General features: G+C 39.5%; 1 protein-coding gene, 1 long non-coding RNA gene and 1 pseudogene across 3 annotated transcripts; 1 reads left to right on the plus strand and 2 right to left on the minus strand.

Moving 5' to 3' along the window:
- The first annotated feature begins 314 nt into the window (after window positions 1-314).
- Window positions 315-466, plus strand: LOC119263319 (annotated as a pseudogene).
- A 2,093-nt stretch (window positions 467-2,559) lies between these two features.
- Window positions 2,560-12,427, minus strand: LOC108414314. Of its 2 annotated transcripts, XM_017687167.1 has the most exons (5): window positions 12,179-12,427; window positions 9,933-10,250; window positions 8,711-8,728; window positions 2,885-2,989; window positions 2,560-2,753 (listed from the first exon to the last, which is right to left on the minus strand). In XM_017687167.1, the coding sequence occupies exons 1-5, from the start codon at window positions 12,285-12,287 to the stop codon at window positions 2,698-2,700; spliced, it is 606 nt and encodes a 201-aa protein (XP_017542656.1). In that variant the 5' UTR covers window positions 12,288-12,427; the 3' UTR covers window positions 2,560-2,697. The 2 variants fall into 2 exon arrangements, with proteins under 2 accessions (XP_017542656.1, XP_017542657.1); XM_017687168.1 differs by lacking the exon at window positions 8,711-8,728.
- Window positions 12,428-20,835: 8,408 nt separating this feature from the next.
- LOC108414311 lies at window positions 20,836-23,873 on the minus strand. The gene is made up of 4 exons (XR_001856851.1): window positions 23,829-23,873; window positions 22,218-22,348; window positions 21,967-22,107; window positions 20,836-20,995 (listed from the first exon to the last, which is right to left on the minus strand). It is a non-coding gene; the product is annotated as an uncharacterized LOC108414311 (long non-coding RNA).
- Window positions 23,874-26,049: the final 2,176 nt, after the last annotated feature.

The raw sequence follows: 26,049 nt of genomic DNA on the forward strand, positions 1-26,049 counted from the left end.
GGGGAAACTCCTCAGCTGCATTGCTGGGAAAACTTCCCAGCTGTGTGCCCCAGAAAATTTTTAAAATACAGGGAAAGGTCTCTGCCACTACGCTATGGAAAATGACTGTTGCAAGTCTTGGAAAACTGAAAACCTTTGAAAAAGGTTTCTTGGTGAACAGGGGTTAATTTGTTGGCCAGCAGGGAAAGTTCACAAGTTGCAAACAATCACAGGAAAAACTGAAATAAAAATCTAAAGTCTGATGGATTCCTTATGTGGCAGTCAGGGGTGTGAATTATGGTAATAATATGCTTATTGTGAGGATGTGTACAGGTAGACTTACCTGGCAGGAGAGACACCACGATCAAGAAGGTGGTTCACCCAGGGTAAGGTTCGGCCATTGCACTCTAGGCTGCGCTGACCTCTTAATTCTCCAAATGTTGGAATCTCGACTGCGCAATTTGTGGGGCATTGCTTTAGCACTATTTTGGGCAGTCATGGGCTGGAGGTTAGGGAACCAGCCTTGTGACTGGAAGGTTGCCAGTTAGATCGCCTGAGCCAACAGAACATGACTGAAGTGCCCTTGAGCAAGGCACCTAATCCCCAACTGCTCCCTGGGTGCTGTGAATAGGGCTGTCCACTGATCCAGGCAAATGTGCTCACTGCTCCCTAGTGTGTGTTCACTATTGTGCATGTACGTTGGTGTGTCACTGCACGGATGGGTTAAGTGCAGAGGTCTAATTCCTGTGCAAGGTGGTTGGAGCTCACAAGGAGGTCAGTGGCTCTAAATTCATATGTGCTCCCAAATGACAAACCATTGGTATTCATTAACCTCTAAAATAGCCAGGGCCCCCTGGTGGGCCCACAGTTCTGTTACATGCTTCTATAACCAAAAAAATAGTTCAGCCAAGGACAAAATGTTAAAGTTCTTGTAGTTCCTGAATAATAATATGTAATTAGTATGTAATAAGACTGGGATTTTAAGGGGTTATTCCATTAAACCAAAATGTGTTCCTTCCAGGCCATAGTTCTGCAGAGATTAGCATTTGCTTTCATTAAATGCTCTGAACTCAATTCATAAAGCCCCTGCCAATTAGCAGATGGGTTGAATCAGATGTGTTTAAGTAGGCAGAGCACTGAACGTATCACATATGTGTACAAACAAATGTGGTGTTTATGCTATATATGTTGATGTGGTGGACAAATTTTGGGGAGGTCCAGTTTACTACTAGCAGTTTGTTCATGTATTTAGAAATATTTCATGAATGTGGTCCAAGATATGCAAGAGGTTTAGTGCAATTATGAACCGATTTTGCAACTTTAGTTGTTTTGCAGATAATCTGAATGTTTTGGGCTTGACCGATGTTTGACCGACTGTATAGAAGTCCAAGAGCATCTCTTATAACTCAGAGGGACACTAACTTAATTTAAATCATTGTAACTGCTTTATACCTGATGTTTCATATTACTATCACAATCACTGCCACCTTACTATATTCATAAGTACTTAAATCTGGTGTACATACTGTAAATTTCTCTATATTGTCTTAAATTATTAGGAAAGTGTTTATTTTTATATAAGTGGCTGCAACTGTAACAACTGCAATTTCCCCCTGGGATCAATAAAGGAATCTGAATCTGAATCTGAATCTGAAAAGCTCCTTGTTTTATTGAAGTACATGAATTCTAACTGTATTCTGAACAAATAACAGGAATAGCAGACTTACATTGAACATATCTCAGAATATGACTATTAGTCAAAACTTTAGCATGCTTAGAAATGTAGATGTTAGCATTGAGTTTTTGAGTGATAACAATAAATGATAAAATATGATGTATTAAATAATAACACACTCGCTTGTGTTGCCTGTTTCAAGATATTCTGTGTTATTTTTCTCTGTTTAATGCATTTTTTGTAGCATAATATATGTTGCCCTTAACTAAACAAGTAGGTCTATTTAAGGGCAAAATGTGCTGTTTTCAATGTGTAGTGTAAAAATATAACCATAACAAAAGATTGCATGATTTCAGAAACACATATTATGTCCTATAATGCATTAATTAAGTCTCATCAATCAGTAGCTACTAATTAACTGACTGCTCATCACTACTGTATTAAGCAGTAACCACAATTAAATAAGCACTTTTCTATATGTATTATACATCATAATCTTTTACTTTCATGCATCATTTGTTGATATGAAGACATACAACTAGTCAATCTGAGGAGACTCAATTTAACAGGTCAGGTATTGAATAGATGCTAAAATTAATAAGCACAATTAATGTAAAACCCATGTTTAAATATGGGCTATCCACTAAACTTAAATACATGTTAACTATAAATCTTCACACTTCAATATCATGTCCGTTTGTCTTAATAAATCAATAAATCAATAGTGAAATAAATAAAAAATAAACAATTAAGTGTAATCACACCATATTTTTAATGTTTAAATTAATATGCTATATATTAGGTAAACAAAAAAGCCAAAGCATGAAAAAATAAACCTTCACCAAAATATCTTTCATGTGTATGAAGTCACAAAAGCATCAATGGAACAAAAACAATGAGTAAAGTTTGCATGTTGTACAATGTAATATTATTTATCAGCCTCATAATCATATTTGGGGGGGCTTCTGGTTTAAAGGGAAAACAAACATTTGAGTTTAAGCTGCCACCTAATCTTTTTTTTTCTTTCTTCATTTGTTTCTTCTCTAGTGTAGACTCACTGCTCCTTCTTCAGCATTAACGTAGCGAACCATGGTAGGATCTGGAGTTTAGATGGGTAAAATAAACGTCAGTTCATGCAAAATCTGATACTGAGACTTAAAAAAAGAAATAATACAAGTACACATACGCAGGAAAAGTAGTACGAATGTAACGAAAGTGTGTTGTTTGTACCTTTGTTCCTTTTAGTGCAGTAGACCACAGCTACTATAAAGTGGAGAAAGATCACAGTGACCAAAGCAAAGGGGACGAAAGGCAGAGACTGAGACTGTGGAGAGACTGAAATCAACATCAGTCAGAGGTGAGCTTATTAAACGTTGCATAGCTCAAAGACCAATGTTAGATATCAGAACAAGTGCATTACAAATTCTCTTAATGCTGTAAAGCTTTTGAGTAAACTAGGATCTGACATGTCACCTCTTAAAGGTTCTTTAGTTAGAAAATAAAATGTCCATCATTCACATATGCTTTAAATGATAATGTGTTAATGGTAATTAAAAATATTAAAGTATGTGATACCCTTTTGAGAGGATTTATTTCATTATCAAGTTTTGGCAAGCAAGCATGCAAAGTTTATTTATATGGCACTTATATTTTTATATGGCCAGGTATTGTCACAAAGTAGCTTTACAGAAAAATCAGCATTACAAAAAAAAAATCCGGGTCCCCACGAGTGTCGCCAGTGGCGACAGTAGTGAGGAAAAACTCCCTAGCAGCCACAGGAAGAAACCTTGCGAGGAACCCATCCTCCTCTGCTCGACACCGGATAGCAAATATTTCCTAAAGAAAATGCAGCTTAAGCAGTTCCCCGGTGGTTGCTAGGGTGTTGCCGCATGGTAAGCGTATGCTCGGATGTTGCCGGATGGATACTATAGTATTTTAGGTGGTTGTTAAGGTGTTGATAAGTGGTTGTCCCAGGTGGATGCTAAGGAGAAATATTATAAAATATTTATGTATACAAGATAGGAGCCATCAGGGTTTTCTAAGCCTTCAGAGAAGGCCTGATGATTTCTGGAAACTAGTACTAATAATAATAATAATAATAATAATAATACATTCAGTAGAATCAGGCTCGTATTTAAACACTGCGGTAACACTTTATTTGGATGGTCCATTATAGATTCTTTGTAAATGTTCAATATATCTTTAAGTAACATTCAGCTAAATAGCCATTAAATGCAACTGAATATGATGTGTTACTTGGATGGTCCACTGTAGGTGCTTTGTAAATGCTCACTTGGCTTTTAAGTAACATTCAACTAAATATCTATTAAATACAACTAATCTTCAAGTTTACTGTGAAAGAATTTATTAAATCTAAATCTAAACCTAACCCTCACCCTAACCTCAAGGTAAAACCTAAATCTAGTCATAACCCTAACCCTAATGTTGTTGATAATCAACCGAACATCACCAAAAATGTGTTAATCATTTAAGGGTCTGTAGAGCGTCTATAGAGTACCATCCAAATAAAGTGTGACCACCACTGCAAGCGTTATTGTGCTACTCTTGTTTAATTGTAAAATTTTGGATGGAAACAAAATGGTTAAATTCTTGAAAGGCCAAGCTGAAAGTTGGCCAATCAAAAATGATTTCTCTCAGTGGCATCTAGGTAGATGTAGTTAAGCAAGCTTTAATTGGTTAAATTAATCATTGTAACATGGAGCAATGAGGCGGATGCACATGCTGAGATAAGCGACTTTTATTGTGGGCCAATCCAGGGTCGTGGTCATGACAGTCCAGGTTCATATAACCAACACAGAGAGATCGATAGGCAGACACGACGAAATACACTCACGAAAACACAAACCCAAACACTTCCAACAGGACATGCGAACAATTCAAACAACCAGTACATCGAACATCAAACAAACAAAACATCCAGCAAACAAAGACCAATAAACACAAGGGGCAAACACAGGGCTTAAATACAAAACAAGGATAACGAGGGACAGGCGGAAAACAGGTGGCAATGATCAGGGGTGGAGTCAGAAAACAAGGGGGCCGGACTGTGAAGTAATCAAAACAAAAGCACATGACACGACTATCAAAAGGTAAACAAAAAGCACATGGGGGAGTGGGAGGAGCCAAGCGTGACAACCATGAGCATAATTATGAAGTGGCAGGGGAATTCAAATGGAGAGCAGTTTTTTGAAAACAAGGTAAAATATATGCTAATATGTCTTTCACAGGCTTCAAGTAAAACATGGAATAGCTATTAGAAGCTCCAGGTGTCTGTGTTTAATTTAGAACTGCCTCTTCTCAATTGTCCATCCAAGCTTAAATGATCTAGCAGTTGTACCAGAATGGAACTGCTATACTGTTAAAGTGCAACAAGCAGCTAACTTCAGCAGGTGTTCATGTGAATCACCATTGGCTTAACACTAACAGTATACTAGAATCCAATAGGGACATAAGCATTAGCATTAAGGTTGTTTTTTTCCTAATGTTTTGATCGAGTTTTGATATTCATGGCCCAAAGTGATGGCCTTGCTATGCCTTTGTCCTTGGAGCATGAATTAAACCTCATTGAGTTGCCTCTTTGACATTATATACACTTATCCTAATTTGAATTGCACAGCTAATGAAGATTTAAATCATTTTTACCTTTAACAGACAGGCTAATGAATTTGTGTCCATCAGCTTCAACATTACAATCATAATCTCCTCCATCCTGTTCAGTCAGGTGTGATATGAGGAGAGAGATTTCCTGGAGAGTGACCACTAACCAGCTGAACTCTGTCTCTGTACTGACCACTCTCACTGGATATCTCTTCCCATGTGTTTCTGTCCATGTTGTACTTCTTCCAGCTGAATTCCTCAGGTGTGGTGTAAAGGTCAGTGCAGTAGCAGGGCAGCAGTACTGACCCTCCTGTATGTGCAGTGACACTCTGTGGTGTACTCTTTTCTCTTGTCATGATTTTGAACCCTTTTGTTATGCATAAAAACACTGAATCGTAAAATCATATTTGCCATGATAATCTCTGTAAGCACAGGTCCAGATCATACAATGTGTTTAAAGGTGCATGTCCAGGGGTCACTAGGAGTCACCCCAGGAGTAATGATGACAAAATCTAAACAGCTGTTTGGGACCTTTACTAGCAGCACAGTGAAATAGGAACTCGTTTTAACCCTGTCTTGGTGTTACATCATAACCTTCTCCACGTCATTGCTGAGCATGTGATTTATTTTCACCTCACATCACTGCTTAGCCACCGGTCAGCGGTCCACTATTAGCTTGGGATAAAGATGTGTCTGAGGGATCTAAAAGCAAGACCTGATACCCTGTGAGGAGGATGTCTGTTCCAAAAGCCAAACACAAATTCATAAATGTCATTCAAGGTGGAGAAAACATTACATCATCCTTTTCAGTAATGATCCACAAACTCTTGTGCAGAGAGTCATCACAGGTAAGATATACATGAAAAACATTAGCCAGGTCCACTGTGGCAGTATTCCTTAGCTGGTGATGCTTGATGGTTTAGTTTTAAGTTTCTGCATTGTTTTGTACATGTCATGCTTTCCGATTTGTATTTACATCATCTTCATTGGGATAAATATGATGTATTGGGATAAATATAGCCTGGAGATGGACTGGCGACCTGTCTCCAGCTCCAGCTCCCCCCCAGAAGGAGAAGAAGCTTAGAAGAAGTGTGTGTGTGTGTGTGTGTGTGTGTGTGTGTGTGTGTGTGTGTGTGTGTGTGTGTGTGTGTGTGTGTGTGTGTGTTGGATAAATATATATGCATGCTTTATAAGGAAGCGTTGCATTGTTGGCTGGGTTTATTGTCTGTGTTGATGTGTTTCTGCCTGTGTTAATGTGTAGGTGATCTTGTTATTGTTTTGCTTTCTACCACTATAGAGTGTTTGATTATGTAGAATGTTAACTGTACCACTGTCAGCAATAACCTATAGCCTTATCAAGACGCAGCATGTTGGGAAAATGTACTGTTTGTTAACTTGCTCATCGTTATATAATCAGTGAAGGCTGTAGATGATAATGAAGTAAATAATGAGTAGTTAAATATTATATTAACCTGTCATTCTTAACAGAAATATTTCTTTCAAGAGGTTTGTTTCTAGAACCACTTACATAGGCTGGTTCTAATTTTATGTACCAGAAAGCCCAGAATATGGTGAGAACGTTAAAAAAAATATTGCCCGAAAAGGTCATAACTCATTTCTCCATGATTGTTGATTCAGTCTTCCTTCATCTGCTGCAATTAAACAGGCTGTTACAGTTACTTTGTCTTTGAGACTCATAGACGAGCAGCAGATTAAACAAAGTCTGCATTTTTATTGGGTTCCAACAACAACAACTTTAACACTGCTGGAGAAATCCTGTTGTTCGTTCTTCAAAACTGAAATCCCTGCATTACACAACTGTACTAACAAATGTCTTTCTCTCACACACAGAGGATATAGTGATTCAATAGTTTCCTATTGCACATTTTTCTTCCTCTTTCTTCTATTTCAGCATGATATACCACATAATATGGTCACTGTTGTTCACTTTCTGGAAAATAACTCTCTTTTTCTGTTCAAATCTATACTTTTCAGTCATTTTATTAGAAAGCCCTACCTGTTGCCATCCCTTAGACCTTTGTCAGGCTTCATAGCAAAGTAAAGGCGATGCAGAGGGTTCTTTGGAGTGATACCATAGAATATAGCTGTTAACCCATCTGAATTGACTGTATAAAATATGCTGTTGTCACAGTATTGGAGGCATACGACTGTAGAAGGCTGGCATATGGGAGGCCTAGTAAAATAGAGGTAATATCCTTTGAAATTTAACATCACTATTTCTGTCATGTTCACATTGGTTTCCATTTTATTAAACTTACTGGCCTAAAATGAAATCTATTCAGACTGGTGGGGTTGGAGCACAGGCATATTCATTTTGATGGTCAAGTCGGGTATTGCCTCACATAAGAAATGGGCCAAAGCATCAGAGCATTACTCATTATAATGTAAAAGCATTAAGTTTATGCTTTAAAAGACAGTAGTGGGACGGGCGTCCAGCTTATGCATCTCAGAACGTGATGTCTTGACTCTTCTTAAATAAGTACATGTGATGTACATTTTATTGAGTCTGACGTAATTTCAAAGCAATTAAAAACATAAGTGTGCCAACTGATAATTCACGCTAAAACACTGCTGCTCATCTCACTCTGACTAGACTCAGGTGATGCTCGTTGTCATGGTAACGCCTAAACTGAGTCGTCCTCATGCACATAATTCTGGATCGGATTACTTGTAGCGTGCATGTAATCAGAGATTTTTCACCAGAATGTTGATTATTATAAACACATAAACACCTCAGTCTTAATCTATATAATGGAAGGCATTCAATCAGATTGGCAAAAATCTTTGCATGTAAATATAGAAACTGTAAAGAAGAAAAAATTGTTTGTATAACTGCTTTGTTTGATTCATCCAATGTTAGGCTGCCAATAAAACAGTTTAAGAGCAAACCTATATGATATTTACAACAGTTGGCAAAGACTCATCCCCAGTGACTTTGAGTCTAATCATATTACAGAGGTGACTGATGTAGTATTTGGAGTCTTGCCCAAGGGCACTTTTCTTTTCTGAGAAGAGAATTAAACCCTGGTCAAGAGCGTTTTATGAACCATAGTTTATCTGAAAACACAATTGCAAATGGTTTATAGCATATAGCTTTTGGCTATGATGCTGTACCTATTTCATGTGATTTTGCTGTGAAATATTTAGTTGTTTAACCAATTTTAACCATGTTTAATATCTTTGCCTGGGTAGTTAGATGTTGCAGCATCCTGCTCCCCACCCCTGGTTGGAATCCCACTCATGTTAAAGGACGACTGGCAGTTGGTATCTGCCTTATAAAAAACCTATCGGTCTATCTGTAGTGCTGCACAATATCATGATCAACATATGGACATTGTGGACATCTTTCCTCTGGACAATGATAATAACACAAAAAAACTGGACACTACATTAGAGGAATAAAAGCAGTGGACTCACCTACAATAACACGAGGCACTGCAAGGAGAAGAGAAATCAATAGCTGCATTTTACTGAGGGTTAAAATACACTCATTAATGAAGAAATTGGTAAGAGCTGCTCTGCTTTAGGTCTGAACATGACAGCTGTACTCTAAAGATTGGCCTAAGCCGTGTGCAACTGACATTACACACATTATCACAGCCCCACAGCCTATAGGAAGAGGTTTGATTCGTTATTAGACATTTGGCCTGAACTTTGATTACTCCTTTGTGTTTCTCCCCTTTTTGGCCTTGGCTGCTAGGTTAACTATTAAACCATCTAACCTCTCATCCGCTAGCGTCTGGGTTTCTGTCACTTCGCAACAAATCCTGTGATATGATAAACTGCTCAATGAATGTACAAGGATATCTAATTTATTTACTGCCTGTAGTAAGTGAGATAGCCCAGAACTCATTAACAAGCTCCACAACAGGACTGATGATGATGATGATGAAATCTTTAGTCTGATATTTTCCTTATATTGTGATTAGCTGTAATTCCAAGGTGTGAGTATGGACTGCTTTCTTCGAACGCTTGGGGTGTCACTCAGTTTGTCCTCGGGACATCACCCACAAACAAATGGGCAATGTGAGAGGGCCAATCAAGAGCTGGGCAAATACCTCCAGATTTATTGCCACAACAACCCGGCAGATTGGTCCAAATTCTTGGCCTGGGCTGAGATAGCCCAGAACTCATTAACGAGCTCCACAACAGGACTGATGATGATGATGATGAAATCTATAGTCTGATATTTTCCTTATATATATTTTCAAGCAGGTGGCGTTTGTTGAGGGGATGTTTTAAGGAGCATTTTACAGATTTTTCATAAATAAGGCCTTTGTTGCGAAAGACAGTAGGAATGTAAGCCATATTGTGTGAATGTATCATGTGATGTATTTAATGACTATACAAAGACCCACAACACTTTGAAAATCTCCCTGTTTTGTTCAGTTTTGACTGTCTTAGGAATAAATAACTTGCATTACACATCATTCTACTTGTGACTGAAGGTGTTATTCTTTTTTTGTGGTAGGTATATTTTAGGATTTATATTAGGTATATAGGTGTTTTAGGTATATTCTTTACAGAAGAGTCTAGTATCTAGTGTCCTTTGGCTTTCTGTTCAGTATCATAGTAATGGGTTTGTATTGGATGCCTAATGAGGTTATTCATATGGATATGAATCAAAATTGTGTTTTACCTGTTATGGTGAGGAAGATGTATCTGTGTCCTTTCATCTCAAGATTACACCTGTACCCTCCTCCATCCTCTGTGGTCAGGTGTGATATGAGTAGAGAGAGATTTCCTGGAGAGTGACCATTAACCAGCCGGAGTTTATTTGTGGACTGGTCATTCTTACTGGATATCTCTTCCCATGTGTTATTGGTCATGTTGTATTTCTCCCAAATTAATCTTTCAGGTTTAGAGTGAAGGTCAGTGCAGTGACAAGGCAGTAGTACTGACCCTCCTGTGTAAGCACGAATCTGTTGGGTCTCTCTGTGGTCTTCCAGTGTGCAGCCTGCAGAAACAAACCAGTTCAGCAGTGGTGAACTGTGACTATTAGAGCTAAGCTATTCAATAAATGTCAAAACTCAGTCATAAAATTGTGAGCATGCATATCAGCCATGCATGTCATCGCACGTCAGTGTTTACCTTTTAATTCTTGACTATCACTGTGGCAGTGACGATAGCTTTGCCATAACCTTATGGTATCTGTAATGTTATGTTAGTGTAAATCTAACCTAATACCGATATTACTCCTAATACCAATATTACTGCTATTAATATTAGTAGTATAGTCACTTGTAGGTAGTTTGACCACAGGAGGATGGGTCCCCCCTGGTGAGCCTGGTTCCTCCCAAGGTTTCTTCCTCAGTTCTGAGGGAGTTTTTCCTGGCCACTGTTGCCCCTGGCTTGCCCACCGGGGGGGGGACTTTCTGTAAAGCTGCTTTGTGACAACATCCGTTGTAAAAAGCGCTATACAAATAAATTTGATTTGATTTGATCTAGTGGTGGTGCACTTATGCATTTTATGGTGGCCCTAACTGAAACACAGACATTGGAATCTACACCCACTGATCACTTCATTAAGTACTTCCTTGTATCTACACTACCAGATCTACAGTTATAGACCTTAAGTCATACTCAGTGACACTGACCTGGTGGTGGTGTGTTAGTGTGTGTTGCGCTGGTACGAGTGGGTCAGACACAGCAGTGCTGCTGGAGTTTTTAAACACCTCAGTGTCACTGCTGGACTGAGAACAGTCCACCTACCAAAAATATCCATCCAATAGTGTCCTGCGGGCAGCGTCCTGTGACCACTGATGAAGGACTAGAGGATGACCAACACAAACCGTGCCGCAGCAGATGAGCTGTCGCCTCTTGCTTTACATTGACCAGGAGGACCAACAAGAATGGAGTGTCTAATAGAGTGGACAGTGAGTGGACAAAGTGTTTAAAAACTCCAGCAACACTGCTGTGTTTGATCCACTCATACCAGCACAACACACACTAACACACTACCACCACATCAGTGTTACTGCAGTGCTGAGAATGATCCACCACCCAAACAGTACCTGCTCTCTGAGGGTCCATGGGGAGTCCTGACCACTGAAGAACAGGGTAAAAGAGGGCTAACAAAATCAGAGAAACAGATGGACTACAGTCTGTGACTACAGAGTGAACCTATAGAGTAAGTGGGGCTGATCAAATGGACATTGAATGTAGAAATAAGGAGGTGGTCATAAAGTTATGTCTGATCAGTGTACATTTCTAGAAATGCCACAATTTTCATATTCTAAATTTGACCTCAAATTTCATTAGATTTTCTCTTGATTTCCACTTGCCCTTATTCCCCCCACTATATTTGTTTGCTGTACTTATATTAAATTACCTACAATTAAGCAATAGAACACAAGAGGGAGTGTGTTACCATGAAATAACAACATGTTATTCGCAATAACACACAACCTCAAGTCTTCTATTGTTTTAAACAACAGTTAAATAAAATAAGAAATTAATAATGAATAATGAATTAATTGGGTCTTAAATGTGTCATTTAATGTTTTAATGTTATCAATTCCTTCCATCCAATTATGGTTTCTTAACAAGTAGCTTCTTGCTACATCAGGGTAACGAGCTCTGCTCTCTTGCCGCACTGGCTGCTGTATACCTTGTACAGAATGAGCCATAAAACCGCCATAATATCAAGTTTAGCTCAGTTTTGTCGATTTTTGCCAGATCAGTATTAATGTTGTTTTGTTCCAGCTAGTCTGTAAAGCATCTTACAGCCCATTTTGTTTGGCGAATGGTGTTCGGATCATTTCTGGCTAATTACAGGTTTTGCATTTTAGTGTAGTCTCTCATCAAACCCACCAATTGCTTCTCAACCAATCAGCTTGCATGGCTGGAACTGTTATAGAATAGGAGATATAATAGTACACTTACCTTCAGCAACACGCAGCACAAGCAGCAGAAAACACCAGACCTGCATTGTAAATAAGTTCCAGCACCACGTCACTGCACACAGTGGCAGCTGAGCTGTAGACAGAAGCATTCCTACACCCACTCTTCAACACTACAGCCTACTGAACCCTACACATATACGAAAACACTGCTGTACTTCAGCAACAACCATCTTCAAAAATGTCACATAACCAACAGCCTGCTACTCTGTAACTCTTAGTGCACTCTACCACACCCTGATATACAGACCAGCAAAGAGGAACAGGGTTAAGATCAGTTCTGCTCCCACGCTTTCTCAACACACTGGTGAAGATATGGCAATCCAATGTTGTCATGTGATGCTGTCACTTTGTGTTTACTATGTCTTTTATTTTAGTACTCTATTTCATACAGTAACACAAACCAGATAACGCCTATTACCACTGAACATCATTGGAACCATCTGCATGTCCATTCACCCTCCTGCTGTTTCACAGATGTATTTCTTTAGCAATTCACTTTAAGAGGCTTCAGCAGTCAGCAGTTATCACTGGTTAATCTAAGCACCTCTGTCAATCAGTTTTCTTTGGCCAATCTAAATACATTTGTCATTGGTTAATCTCAATACTTTTGTCATCAGTTATTCACGCTTAATCTCAATACTTTTGTCATTGGTTGTCATTGGTTAATCTCATTACATTTGTCATCGTTATCAGTGGTTAAACTCAATACTTTTGTCATTGGTTATCAATGGTTAACTTCAATATTTTTGGCATTGATTATCATTGTTTAGACGCAATACTTTTGTCGTCAGTTATCATGGCTTAATCTCAATACTTTTGTCATCGGTTGTCATTGGTTAATCTCGGTACTTTTGTCATCGGTTGTCATTGGTTAATCTAGGTACTTTTGTCATCGGTTGTCATTGGTTAATCTCGGTACTTTTGTCATCGGTTGTCATTGGTTAATCTTGGTACTTTTGTCATTGGTTGTCATTGGTTAATCTTGGTACTTTTGGCATCGGTTGTCATTGGTTAATCTCGGTACTTTTGTCATCGGTTGTTTTTTTTTTTGTTTTTGTTTTTGTTTTTTTTGCCTGTCTTGTCTGGCAGATTTGCAATCAGAATTATGGTCAGACTGCGTTACTGTGCCAAACAAATTTACTTTTCCAAAATGAGCACTATAGATTCTTCTTGTCAGTGTTTCTTTCTTTCTTTATTTATTTTTTAATTATTTAATTTCATTTTGTTTATACATTTGATATTGTAATGAAATGTGTCAACATCATGCCAGACTTGACAGGCCAGGGGAATCTGTAAAGAAGGGAGAGGAGAGATAAAAGGGGAGGGGGGAGAAAGTTAAAAAAGGGAAATAACAAAAGGGCAGAAAAAAAAACACAGCGCAAAATGCCACGGCGATGGTTCACCAACTGCTGCTCCTGAGAAAAGAGAAGAAAGTGTACCGGAGACGTACAGCACTTGGAAATACTGCACAAATGACTGTGAAGTATGTGTGTGTGTGTGTGTGTGTGTGTGTGTGTGTGTGTGTGTGTGTGTGTGTGTGTGTGTGTTTGTGTGTGTGTGTGTGTGTGTGTGTTTGTGAGTGCAGTACAGTATAAATCTGTCACAAGATGCACTCAATAGCGAGGGCAGAAAGCTGCGACAACATCTCCCCGGAGGCCAGAGGAAGGCAGAGAAAGACCAGGGAATCCCGCCCGCCGCGGCCCCCCCAGGAGTAGGGGCAGTCGTGGGCTGGAGGTTAAGGATCTGGCCCTGTGACCGGAAGGTTGCCGGTTCGATCCCCAGCGCCGACAGTCCATGACTGAGGTGTCCTTGAGCAAGACACCTAACCCCCAATTGCTCCCCGGGTGCCGTGGATAGGGCTGCCCACCGCTCTGGGCAAGTGTGCTCACTGCCCCCTAGTGTGTGTGTTCACTAGTGTGTATGTGGTGTTTCACTCCCATGGATGGGTTAAATGCGGAGGTGGAATTTCCCCGGTTGTGGGATCAAAACAGTATCACTCACTTACTTACTTACTTACTTACTTAGTAGTGGAGACCCTGGGCCGCATCTCCCAGTGACCCCTGCATGCCCACCCCAGCGGAAGGGAGAGGGGGACTCCGGACAGCACCCCCCCCAGCCACGGAGCTCATATCCGGGGGAACCAGAGGAACCAGAGCCGCCCCCAGGATGCCCCCCCCCCATCACGAGGCAGCAGCGGAGACCCAGCGCCTCATGCGCCCGAGAGCCACCCACCACCCAGCAGGGCCCCATCCCTGCCGAGGGGCCCTGAGCCGCCCAGGAAGTCGTTCATATATTGTTTTAGAGTGTCTGCAGACTGCCAGTTCCTTTGACTCATTGCTGTACTGAGCCTGTCGATATTTGAATGAAGCACCAGGTTGAAATCTCCTCCTATTATTAGTTTGGTGTCAGAATGATCAGAGAGTGCAGTGAAAATATTATGAAAAAAGGAGGGGTCGTCAACATTTGGCCCATATATATTAGCAATACATAAATGCATATTCAGAATCAACAAGTTAAGTATTATAAATCTACCTTCAGGATCTGTTGTATTGTTGCTAATGGAAAAGTTTATCCTTCTGTTAATTAGTATGGCCACCCCCCTTTGTTTTGAGTTGTAGCAGGCTGAGTACGCATGAGGGAACTGAGGAGAGGTCAGTGTGTATGTAGGTGTTTTGGACACATGTGTTTCCTGTAGAAAGACAATATCTGCTTGCAAGTCGCTTAGCCGATTAAAAATTTTCAATCTCTTTTCCCTCGAACCAGCTCCACGTACATTCCATGTAACAAACCTCAGTGTACTCATGTTAAAACTAGCTGTTTGAGTGTTGGATGTTTACTAGAGGTGTATGTGTTGTATAAGTGTGCTGTATGCCTGTGTTGTATGTTTTGTGTGTGTATCTGCACTATATGTCTGTGTGTGTGTGTCTGTGCCTGCATGTATCGGTCGTGTATGTCTATGTGTCTGTGCTGTGTTTGTGTGTGTGTGTGTGTCTCCTGTATGTTTGTGTGAGTGTGTGCTGTGTGTCTCTGTGTGTGTCTGTGTGTGTCTGTTAGATATGCCTGTATGTATGTGTGTGTGTGTGTGAACGAATCACTTAAAGTGAATGAACAAATCGCTGTGTGGGTGTTGAAAGAGAGAGGGGGAGGAAAAAAAGGTGATACGTAAAATGAAAGTGCACATACAACAACAAAAAAAAAAGGGAAAACAAACACAACTTAAGAAAGAAGAAAACGTGTGTTATTTAAGGCACTCTGCTTATTAAACCGGCATTAATGATTCTTTCTTAGACATGTCGTATTATACTAGTCGAAGGGTAATATGTTAAAGTATTCGGATAAAGGCGTCGGTGTTGATACAGATCACCTGATTAGTACAGCCATGGAGTGATATTAATGTCGCGGTAGAGTTGACCGTTAACGTACAGTTTGTCCACTGCAATGACAGCCCAGGAGCCTCCTTGAATGAAACGCTTACGGATGGGGAACAGGACCTTGCGTCGCTCCAGGATCTCCTTGGGGAACTGGTCGTTTACACTAAAGTCCGTTCCTCTCAGTTCCCGGCCGCGGCTCATTGGTTAATCTCGGTACTTTTGTCCTCGGTTGTCATTGGTTAATCTCAGTACTTTTGTCCTCAGTTGTCATTGGTTAATCTCAGTACTTTTGTCATCGGTTGTCATTGGTTAATCTCAGTACTTTTGTCATCGGTTGTCATTGGTTAATCTCAGTACTTTTGTCATCGGTTGTCATTGGTTAATCTCGGTACTTTTGTCATTGGTTGTCATTGGTTAATCTCGGTACTTTTGTCCTCGGTTGTCATTGGTTAATCTCGGTACTTTTGTCATCGGTTGTCATTGGTTAATCTCACTACTTTTGTCCTCGGTTGTCATTGGTTAATCTCAGTACTTTTGTCATCGGTTGTCATTGGTTAATCTCGGTACTTTTGTCATCGGTTGTCATTGGTTAATCTTGGTACTTTTGTCCTCGGTTGTCATTGGTTAATCTCAGTACTTTTGTCCTCGGTTGTCATTGGTTAATCTTGGTACTTTTGTCCTTGGTTGTCATTGGTTAATCTCGGTACTTTTGTCATCGGTTGTCATTGGTTAATCTCGGTACTTTTGTCCTCGGTTGTCATTGGTTAATCTCACTACTTTTGTCATCGGTTGTCATTGGTTAATCTCAGTACTTTTGTCCTCGGTTGTCATTGGTTAATCTCGGTACTTTTGTCATCGGTTGTCATTGGTTAATCTCAGTACTTTTGTCCTCGGTTGTCATTGGTTAATCTCGGTACTTTTGTCATTGGTTGTCATTGGTTAATCTCACTACTTTTGTCCTCGGTTGTCATTGGTTAATCTCAGTACTTTTGTCATTGGTTGTCATTGGTTAATCTCAGTACTTTTGTCATTGGTTGTCATCGGTTCATCTCAGTACTTTTGTCATTGGTTGTCATCGGTTCATCTCAATACTTCCGACACTAGTTATTATTGGATAATCTAAATATTTTATCCAATGACAGGTTCATGTTTTTTCTTTAGTCAAATATTCAATATTACATATTCATTATGAAATCTGCACTCTTTATCCACATTGGTCTAGCGTTAGCGTTATTGTTTAGCTGGCTGGTGTTGACCAGAGAAGGAAGAAGTGGCTCCTCCTTTTAATCTTAGGGATTTATGTCTTGGTTCTTCTTAAGGCTTGTTCCTCACCTCTGTCACCCTTGACTTTGTCATTACAGCACTCATTGTAAAAAGCATTATACAGAAAATCATATTTGATGTAAAGAATGTGATCTAAAAAGCATATAAAATCATAGGAAACAGAATATTGCAATATGATGTCAGTGTATTCCAAAATTTAAATTCTACATATTGTAATAGATTTTCATTTTATTATATTTTGTCACAGGATGACAGGACCACAAATTAATTACTGGATTTTATGTCTTGAGGGATGCCATATAACATTAATCATGCTCATTATCTCATTATCATTACTGCAGATGATGTATAAAATTATGTAAATTATATAAAATGGAAATGAGGAAAATATTGCTTTCGGAAATATGCAATACAAGACTATTTTCCATGTTCAGCTTTCACAGATTGTATATACAGATATAGCAGAGTTACATTTAGTGGTCTGTTGTGCCCTCTAGAGGCCATTTGCAAAACAAAGGGTTTCAAGCTGGTTTTCAGTGAGTGCATGTAGGCGTGCCATGCAAACTTTCATATTACTCTTCTTGTACATTCATATGATTCTTTTTTCACTTTCACTTTTTTGAGTACTTTTATTGTCTTTTCATCATTGCATACAGACAGGTAACAAAATAAAATAAAAACCTGAATAAATGAGTGGAGAAACATAAAAAGTGCTGATGCCTCCAGACAGTTGATATAACGAATCATTTAACAGCCCACCATGCTAAGTTGCATGTATAATAGTGCTTAGCAGGCCCAGGTGAACCTTTGGATCAAGATGACATTAGGAAAACTTATGCGACACGCATTTAGATCTATTAACATCTACAAGACATCTGTAAGTAGAGCTGGAAATTATGGATGTCTAGGATGAGGACAATGAGGACCGGTTCTCAGCTCCAGTTGAGATCTACCTCCAAAACAGTTTCAGACATTTGCAGAATATATGCCAAGGTGCACTGAAGCTCTTCTGGTGGCTCATGGTGGCTCAACACCTTATTAAGGCATAGTTACTTTTGTCACCTGCTGATTTATTGTGTGGAATTTGTACAATATAGTGTAAATCTTAGAAAGCCAAGGACATTGTATGACCCCGTGAATAGCCAGGGCCTGCTAGTGGGCCCAATCACACAATCTTATAATCAAAGAATAACTCAGCCAGTTTGCATTGAAGTCCCTGTAGTTATTGAATAGTGAGCTTTAGTATGTAATAATCCTGGGATTTTAATCTCTTCAGGTGGACATGCATATTTGCTAACCTTTGGAATTCTCTACGGGCCTCTTTCTATGCAGTCATGAAGCACATTTCCCAGGTGTTTAACATACTGTCTAATATGGAATACCTTATAGTGGGTAGTATTTTAAAAATATGAAAAAATGGCTGTATGTTAACTTTTTGAGCAGGTAGCGCTGGTGCTATAAAATAGTTTCATCTTTTAGCACTAAGACAAAAGCAACATAAAATCGTTCTAAAAAGTATCAATCTTAATAATTTCACCAAATTGTCATTTAAACCATGGAAAAAAGTTGTGCATGTTATTGCACATTTTGTGAAAAATACATGTAGTATGTTTGTATATTTGCAGGCTCTTTATAATTGGTATAAATCTGCATTTTTAGATGTAGATGTCCTTAAAGTAGTCTGAGAAAAGATGAAGACACATAAACCAAGCTTTGAGAGATTTTAGATAAAAACTCAGAGACGAAGCAACTTTATTTTCTTTGTTTCATGAAGGACTTGTTCTGTTATGTGATTTATTCTCTATGGCACATTCTTTTCTATTGCTTTGGAGATTTTCTTCCCCTTTCTTCTCTGACAGAAACAACAAGGTTCCAAGAATATAACGGAAAAATATGACTACTTTTCTAAGCATGTGCTTTTCTGGACAGTGCTGCATGACAATGGGATGGTTTATAGAAAAATGAAATGCTGCGTTGAAACATGACTGACGCTAAAGCCACAAGATTAGTTCCATCTGAACTAATCTGAATTTTGGATTGAGAAACTGTTGCGTATGCAAAGATGGTCAGGAAATATTCCAGTCCGTAGTGGCCATTCTGAAGCAATGGATCACACAAAGCACACAATCCAACTTTTCAGCAACAGCAGTTTCCATAATACGGCTGCCTCCAGAGCGGCTGTTTAAAGTTACAGTGAAGTCATATTCATCTCAGCTGGTAGTGGCTTGGCCAGTAGTCTGTTTTCATTTCTCATTTTCTCCGATTTTTTTGCTGATTTGGTCAATATACCATGTTGGATCTTAAATTTATGATCCAAATGCTTATACATTCAAACACACATATAGAAATACAGAGACAGTACAAACACACTCAGAACATAGTATAGATGTAAAGCATTATTAGATGTAATCTACGAATAATTTCACACAATTAAAGCAACAATGAGCATTAAATAAGTTATAAAGTATTCAAATTGTAAATAAAATAAAGTGCCGCAATCATTGGCCACTTTGTTAGAAACACCTACCTTGTACTTCCACTAACTGGCCACTTTATTACAAACACCTGCCTTGTGCTTCCACTAACTGTCCACTTTATTAGAAACACCTACCTTGTACTTCCACTAACTGTCCACTTTATTAGAAACACCTACCTTAGGATTCCACTAACTGTCCACTTTATTAGAAACACCTACCTTGTACTTCCACTAACTGTCCACTTTATTAGAAACACCTGCCTTGTACTTCCACTAACTGTCCACTTTATTACAAACACCTACCTTGTGCTTCCACTCACTGTCCGCTGTCCACTCACTGAACACCAGCTGCGTTTTAGGTGCTATATGTAGGTGTGCACTTGAAACTGACCATTGATGAAGGGCTAGAGAATGGCTAACACAAACTTGGCATCAACAGATGGGCTATCTATTAACAAGCAAGGTGGAGCTATAAGTTGATTTGAATAAAGTAGCCAGTGTAGATATTACAGCTGCGAAGTCATACATAACTTTCATAGATACATAGCTTTTCTAAAACAAATGAGAGTTGGCATTATTCCCAAGGTACTAAGGTTATAAATATTGTTATAGAAATCAGTTTAAGTATATTTGGCATTGCTTTCATCCAAATAAACCTGCCTAGACTAAAACGTCAAAAAGGAGTGTTAGAAACACTTTGAAAGTGTCCACCCAACTGAACACTGCCAGGCATCTGATTGGCTGGAGATTTTGAATGTGCCAGAATCAATATCTACTCTCTCTCCAGGACAATATCTCCTTCGCCAAGTTTCTTTTTTCCCTCATTTGTGTATGTTTTTTCAGCCCTCCACTGGCGCAGCAGCTCCTCCATGGCCTGTTGGAGAAACACTCTGCATGAGGCACCGGGACACATGCCTTTCAGTTCCACACAAAAGCAATTTGGCCTCGGAGCGGAGTTAAAGCCAAAACAAGCAGCATCGAATTTAGTGCATGTGATTCATTCGCTTTGCCTGGAGCATCTTCACTTCAGACTCAGTGAGAGAGAGAGAGAGGGAGAGAGAGAGAGAGAGAGAGTGTGAGAGCATGTAGATCAGGTTGCTTTAAATTGCTTTGCTTGTTTCTTGTGTGTTGTGAGATGAAATGTCAGACAGAGCCTTTACCAGCTGTGTCAGTTTTCTTTTGGAGAGGAACATGTGATTTGTTTGCCTGTCTTTGTTGCTCTCTCTCTCTCTCTCTCTTTCTCTCTCTCTCTCTCTCTCTCTCTCTCTCTCTCTCTCACACTCACTCTCTTTCTCTCTCTCTGTCTGTGAATAATACTTTGCTGGGCAGAGTCTGGCACCAAGATCCTGCTATCACTTTCCTTAGACCCCACGTTCATACATACAGTCATATTTTAGGTATCATTCTATTTCATTCAGCAATTAGCATCAGTTAGAATAAACTGCACTATAGGGTACATACAACATCTACAGTACTGTGTAAAAGTCAGAGATTTCCAAAGTCAGAGTTTCCAAAACTAGACTTTAATTAGATGCAGAGAATTCACGCAGAATCACGCAGCTTCAGATCTGAAAACATCCAGAGATGTTACTGTCCATCCTTCCACTGTGAGAAGATAGCTCAGCGCTGTGGGTCTCAAAGGATGTGTAGAGAAGACGAGAAGAACCTCAATGATAAAAGGAAATAGAAATACAAGAAGAAGCTTTTCACTGAAACTTCTGAGATCATCTAAATTTGCGATGGGCATTTCTTGCATCGTGAAAAAGCAGCAAGCACAACCAACTGCTAAGACCGAACTTTGGAGATGTGGAAAAAGATCCCTGCAGATTTCTTTAGCGAATTTCCTCAAAAGAATGAAACAGTCATGAGAGTAAGGAGTGGACACACTAAATACTGAAAAAAATCAATATATTTCTGTTAAATATGTGCTTCCTGTATTTTCTCCTGACACTGAAATTAAGGTACTGAAAGAGTGGTCTTTTGCACAAAAGTAGGCCATAATTATTTGGTACAATACTCACTCATTCTCACATAAGAAATGGACAGAAAACTATGATTAAAATTGCATTTTGGTTTGAGATTAGAGTTAAAATTAAGGGTAGAGTTGGAAAAAATGTAATGATTCATAAATGTAATGTATAATAAATTACATATTTTAGTACTGCAGTGGAAAAAATAAACATATACAAGACCTTACATATACAAACTATCTCTAGGAAAAAGCATGAAGAACCTACAGAGAACCCTGAGAGAACCTTTGTCAAAGGCCCTGGGTTCTCTATATGTCCTAGAGATACTGAGGCTATGGTTCATATTCTACAAGCTTCTTAGGGTAGCAGTTTAGCATGATTTTGCCCAGGCATGCCCAATCCTGGTCCTGAAGATCAAACATCCTGGGGAGTTAAGATCATACACACCTAGCTCCAATGTTAAGATTTCTCTGAAGGTCTTCATTTCATGGATCGCTGAAGCTAAAATCTGCTGGGCAGTAGATCTCCAGAACCCACGTCTTATTTACCATGGTCCTACTGGCATGAACCTAGACCAGCACTTCTACTCTAAGGAGCTTAATGAATAAGTACATGGGTGTAAATCCAAAAGGGTTCATATGGAGTTTGAAAGTTATCAACCTCTTACTCTAGTAATAGATGTTGTTGAGGTTCTCCAGTTCCTCCTGAATCCTGAGGAGAAGAACATCCCTTAGAAACTCCTGCTGGAGCTTTGACTCTATCCCCAGCCTGCTCAGTTGTTCCTTCTTCATCCTCAAGAGAACTCGACCTGGAGAGAAATCCATCCACCAGTTTACTGGACTTGCAATTTAACATTTTAAGGATTGTAGATACAAGCAAATGAAATGTAGCAATGTAAGCATGCAATCTCAATAGTACCTGAGATGGCATGTTTGGCTATTGCCTGCTGGAGAGCTTTGGATTGAGAAGGGTACTGTTCCCTCACCCATTCAAAAACTTCTGCCACCGTCCAGTAGGAGATTCTCTTGGAGACGACCATTGTTTCTTGCCTGTGTGTTGAACATTGAAAAGCCTACTTCAATAAAGAAATGTTTCATGTCTGTGATGTACATGCTACATGGAGATTCACTCAAAAGAGACCCTGAATATCCTGTAATAACTAGTTAGGATGAAGCAATCTGAACGAAACAACATGCAATGTGCTCCTCAGTTTATGGAGCTTCAAATTAGCCACGATGCCCCTGCGTCGGAGCGATGAGGTAGGTGCCGGACAGTCATTGCAACATTTAACCTCCATTTGCAGCTTCCGGGTGCAACCCCTGTACCCCTTCATGTGCCTGGCAGAAAACAGAGATCACTTCCAGCATCACATGTAATGCAATTGAATATATGAATGTAGCAGATTTTTTGGGTTCAGACTGCTTCATCCTAACGGGAGTAACAACAGAATATTCATGGCCTCTTTCGAATGAATCTCCCTGTACAAAACCAAAATATTAGCATTCAGTATTTCCAGGGTTTTAGACATGCAAAAATGCAGATAGTCAGTCCATCAGTTGTCATATGGAGAAGGGTTTAGTTCTTATTTGTCATTCTTTCCACATATTTAATAAATCAAAACCCAAGTTAATAGGGTAATTATGCCACCCAGCATAAGTCTGTTATCATCTTAAGGCTTAAATGCTGTAACTCGCTCCTGGCTGATCTTCCTATGGGGGCTATAAGGGCCTTGCAACTGATCCAGAATGTAGCAGCATGGCTTATCTTCAATCTTCTTAAGTTCATTCCACCATTGCATTCCCTTCACTGGCTTCCTGTAGCTGCCCGCATCAGATTTAAAACCCTGATGCCTACAAAAGTGGACCAGCCACTTCCTTCCTTATGGTAATAGTCAGAATTCAATCTGTACCTCATGCCCTTCAAGCTTTGAGTAAAGCTTGGCTTGACCTACCATTTTTCAAAACGTATGGAGGACAAGCATTAAGACTCCTCTCTGTTCTGGCACCCAGGCGGTGGAATGACTGTCCTAACAATGGACTCTCTTACAGTCTTCAAACACAAACTGAAGACCCATCTCTTTGTGAAGCACTAATCTAAATACCTATTGAACTGCATTGCATTGCTCTTATGCTATGCTTAAATCTGTATCCTTCTTTCTAGGCATCAGCACCAGCCTTTGTGTCTGAGCTTAAGAGAGTTTGGACTTAACCTAGAATAGATTCTCTGAGTGGACAACAAAACACTGTCTGGATAGGAATGTCTGCTACATGTCATAAATATAAATGTAAAAGTAACTTCAGGAAGAAGCCCTCTGGGACAATGGATTATAGTGATCTATGCATTTACATTAAGTCCAAAGTTGGCAACCCAAATATTAAGAAGAGCCATTTTGTCCTTTCAACAAAAATTAAAAATATCGGATCCACAACATTTTATGTCCATTTTACTGTCTTGGCTGTAAATATGTCTCAGTATGTACTAATGCCCTTATATAGGCTAAAAATATAATAAACAAAAACACAGGCTTACCTTGTGCTGCTTTAAGCTTTAGCTCAGCTATAGCTGCATTTCTCGCATCTCCAGCAGGAAACTTTTCCTTAAAAGTAAAATAGTTTCTTGAAAAATGTCTCTCAACATTCTACCGTTTTACAAGGCTGACGTCGCTTCTCATTCAACAGCTTCTTGTTTGAATTTTCCTTTTCCACCTTAAATGGTGCAAGAATGTAACTGCTGCATCATTTAAGGTGGAACGGGACAAGAAACTGGCGAATGAGAAGAATGACTTCAACTTTGCGACTTCTTAGTATTTGGAAGTTTCTCGTTGCAGCTTGTAAACACCATTAAGTCCAGTAATCTGTAAATGATTGATGTTCATCTTGAATCTTTCTCAAAGCCTTTTCATTAGCTACTAACTTGGAGAGATTGTTGTGTGCATCGCTACGTGACCAACAGTCTGCATGCCATCTTCAGGGTTAACGGTTGGTGAACTATATATACACACACACACACACACACACATATTGTTTTTAGATGATTCTTTGGGTGCGATGTTCCCTCAGACACATAGCAAAAACTTGTCATACATATAAAACATATCAAATTAAACCACAAAACATTAGATTTTCATTAGAGATCTGACTTTGGTGTCTGTGTGTGGCTAGCATTAATATTAATTTGCTAGTTTGAATTCTGCTGCTTAAAGATATTTTAATGGTTATTGCTACTGTGGATGCAGCACTACAGCTACTATAATAATGAAACATCATAAGAATGCCTTTACATGATAATATTTTACATTTACGGCATTTGGCTGACGCTCCTATCCAGAGCGACTTACAATTTTGATCATTTTTAAGTTTAAGTTTAAGTGATACTGTTTTGATCCCACAACCGGGGAAATTCCATCTCCGCATTTAACCCATCCATGCAAGTGAAACACCACATACACACTAGTGAACACACACACTAGGGGGCAGTGAGCACACTTGCCCGGAGCGGTGGGCAGCCCTATCCACGGCACCCGGGGAGCAATTGGGGGTTAGGTGTCTTGCTCAAGGACACCTCAGTCATGGACTGTCGGCGCTGGGGATCGAACCGGCAACCTTCCAGTTACAGGGCCAGATCCCTAACCTCCAGCCCACGACTGCCCCTACCTCTACTTTACAGAGGTAAGCAAAGGCAGTGTTAGGAGTCTTGCCCAAGGACTCTTATCGGTATAGTGCAGGGTGTTTACCCAGGTGGGGATTGAACCCCAGTCTACAGTGTAGAAGGCAGAGGTGTTAACCACTACACTACACCAACCTAACCTCTGCAGCTATAAATGAACAAAACTGGCATTTCAAAGGGTTCTGTTTCACTGTGGGGTCAGTAAGACATACCTTCGAAAAGGCCTTCATCTAATTTTAAATTATAATATTTTTTGTGTTGCATTTTGATGTATAACACAGTAACATAAAAGAGTCACCAAAATTCACCAGATGTTTACTGACCAGAGAGAAGCATCTTCCTATTGGTGGAAATGCTGCAAACACAAAATCGCCTACCGCTCCAGTTTCTTTCCCTAATCTGTGTGTCTACTTCCTCATCCTCATTCTATACATGCTAAACTCACACATAGATACAGTTTAGCTTGACAGTAAATGGACATTTTTCAGAAAGGGGGAATTTTGCCCCATCTCCCCCTGCATTTTATTTGACCATCAACATATTCAAGACTACTGTATGAGTGCTGCCAAAGAGAACACCCAGCTAAGCCTGTTTCATCCTGCCAAAGGGAGATTTGCAATGAGGGAGGAATCCTTTTAGCAGAGGTTGGAAAAACTTTCATGAGTAATGAGTTAAGGTCAGGTTCTTTCCAGAGACTCGGTGCCCAAGGGGAAACACACCTACTCTCTGAGTTTTGCATGTAGCCTTATTGCGACTGAGAAACATTAAGTTGCAAGGTGTGTGTTTTTTTTTTCCATTTAATCAAGAGTTCTGCAATTAGCTAAGCCAGTGCTACCACTGAGCCAGAGCTTACAGCAAGGAGAGCTCAGCTCAGGTCCTGAAGGGCTGATGTCCAGCATATTTTGGTGCTTTTTCCTGCTGCAAGAAACATCCCAGATCTGGTCATTCAATATTGAATTGAATCAGGTCAATATGGAAATCTCCAAACTATGCTGGACTCCATCCAGGACCAGAACTGGACATCTCTGGCATATGTTCTCTTATGACTAAAAATTCTATTCAGCATTATTGTGGTACTGCTGAA

This window comes from Pygocentrus nattereri, chromosome 4 (assembly GCF_015220715.1).
Source record: "Pygocentrus nattereri isolate fPygNat1 chromosome 4, fPygNat1.pri, whole genome shotgun sequence".
Classification (NCBI taxonomy): domain Eukaryota; kingdom Metazoa; phylum Chordata; class Actinopteri; order Characiformes; family Serrasalmidae; genus Pygocentrus; species Pygocentrus nattereri.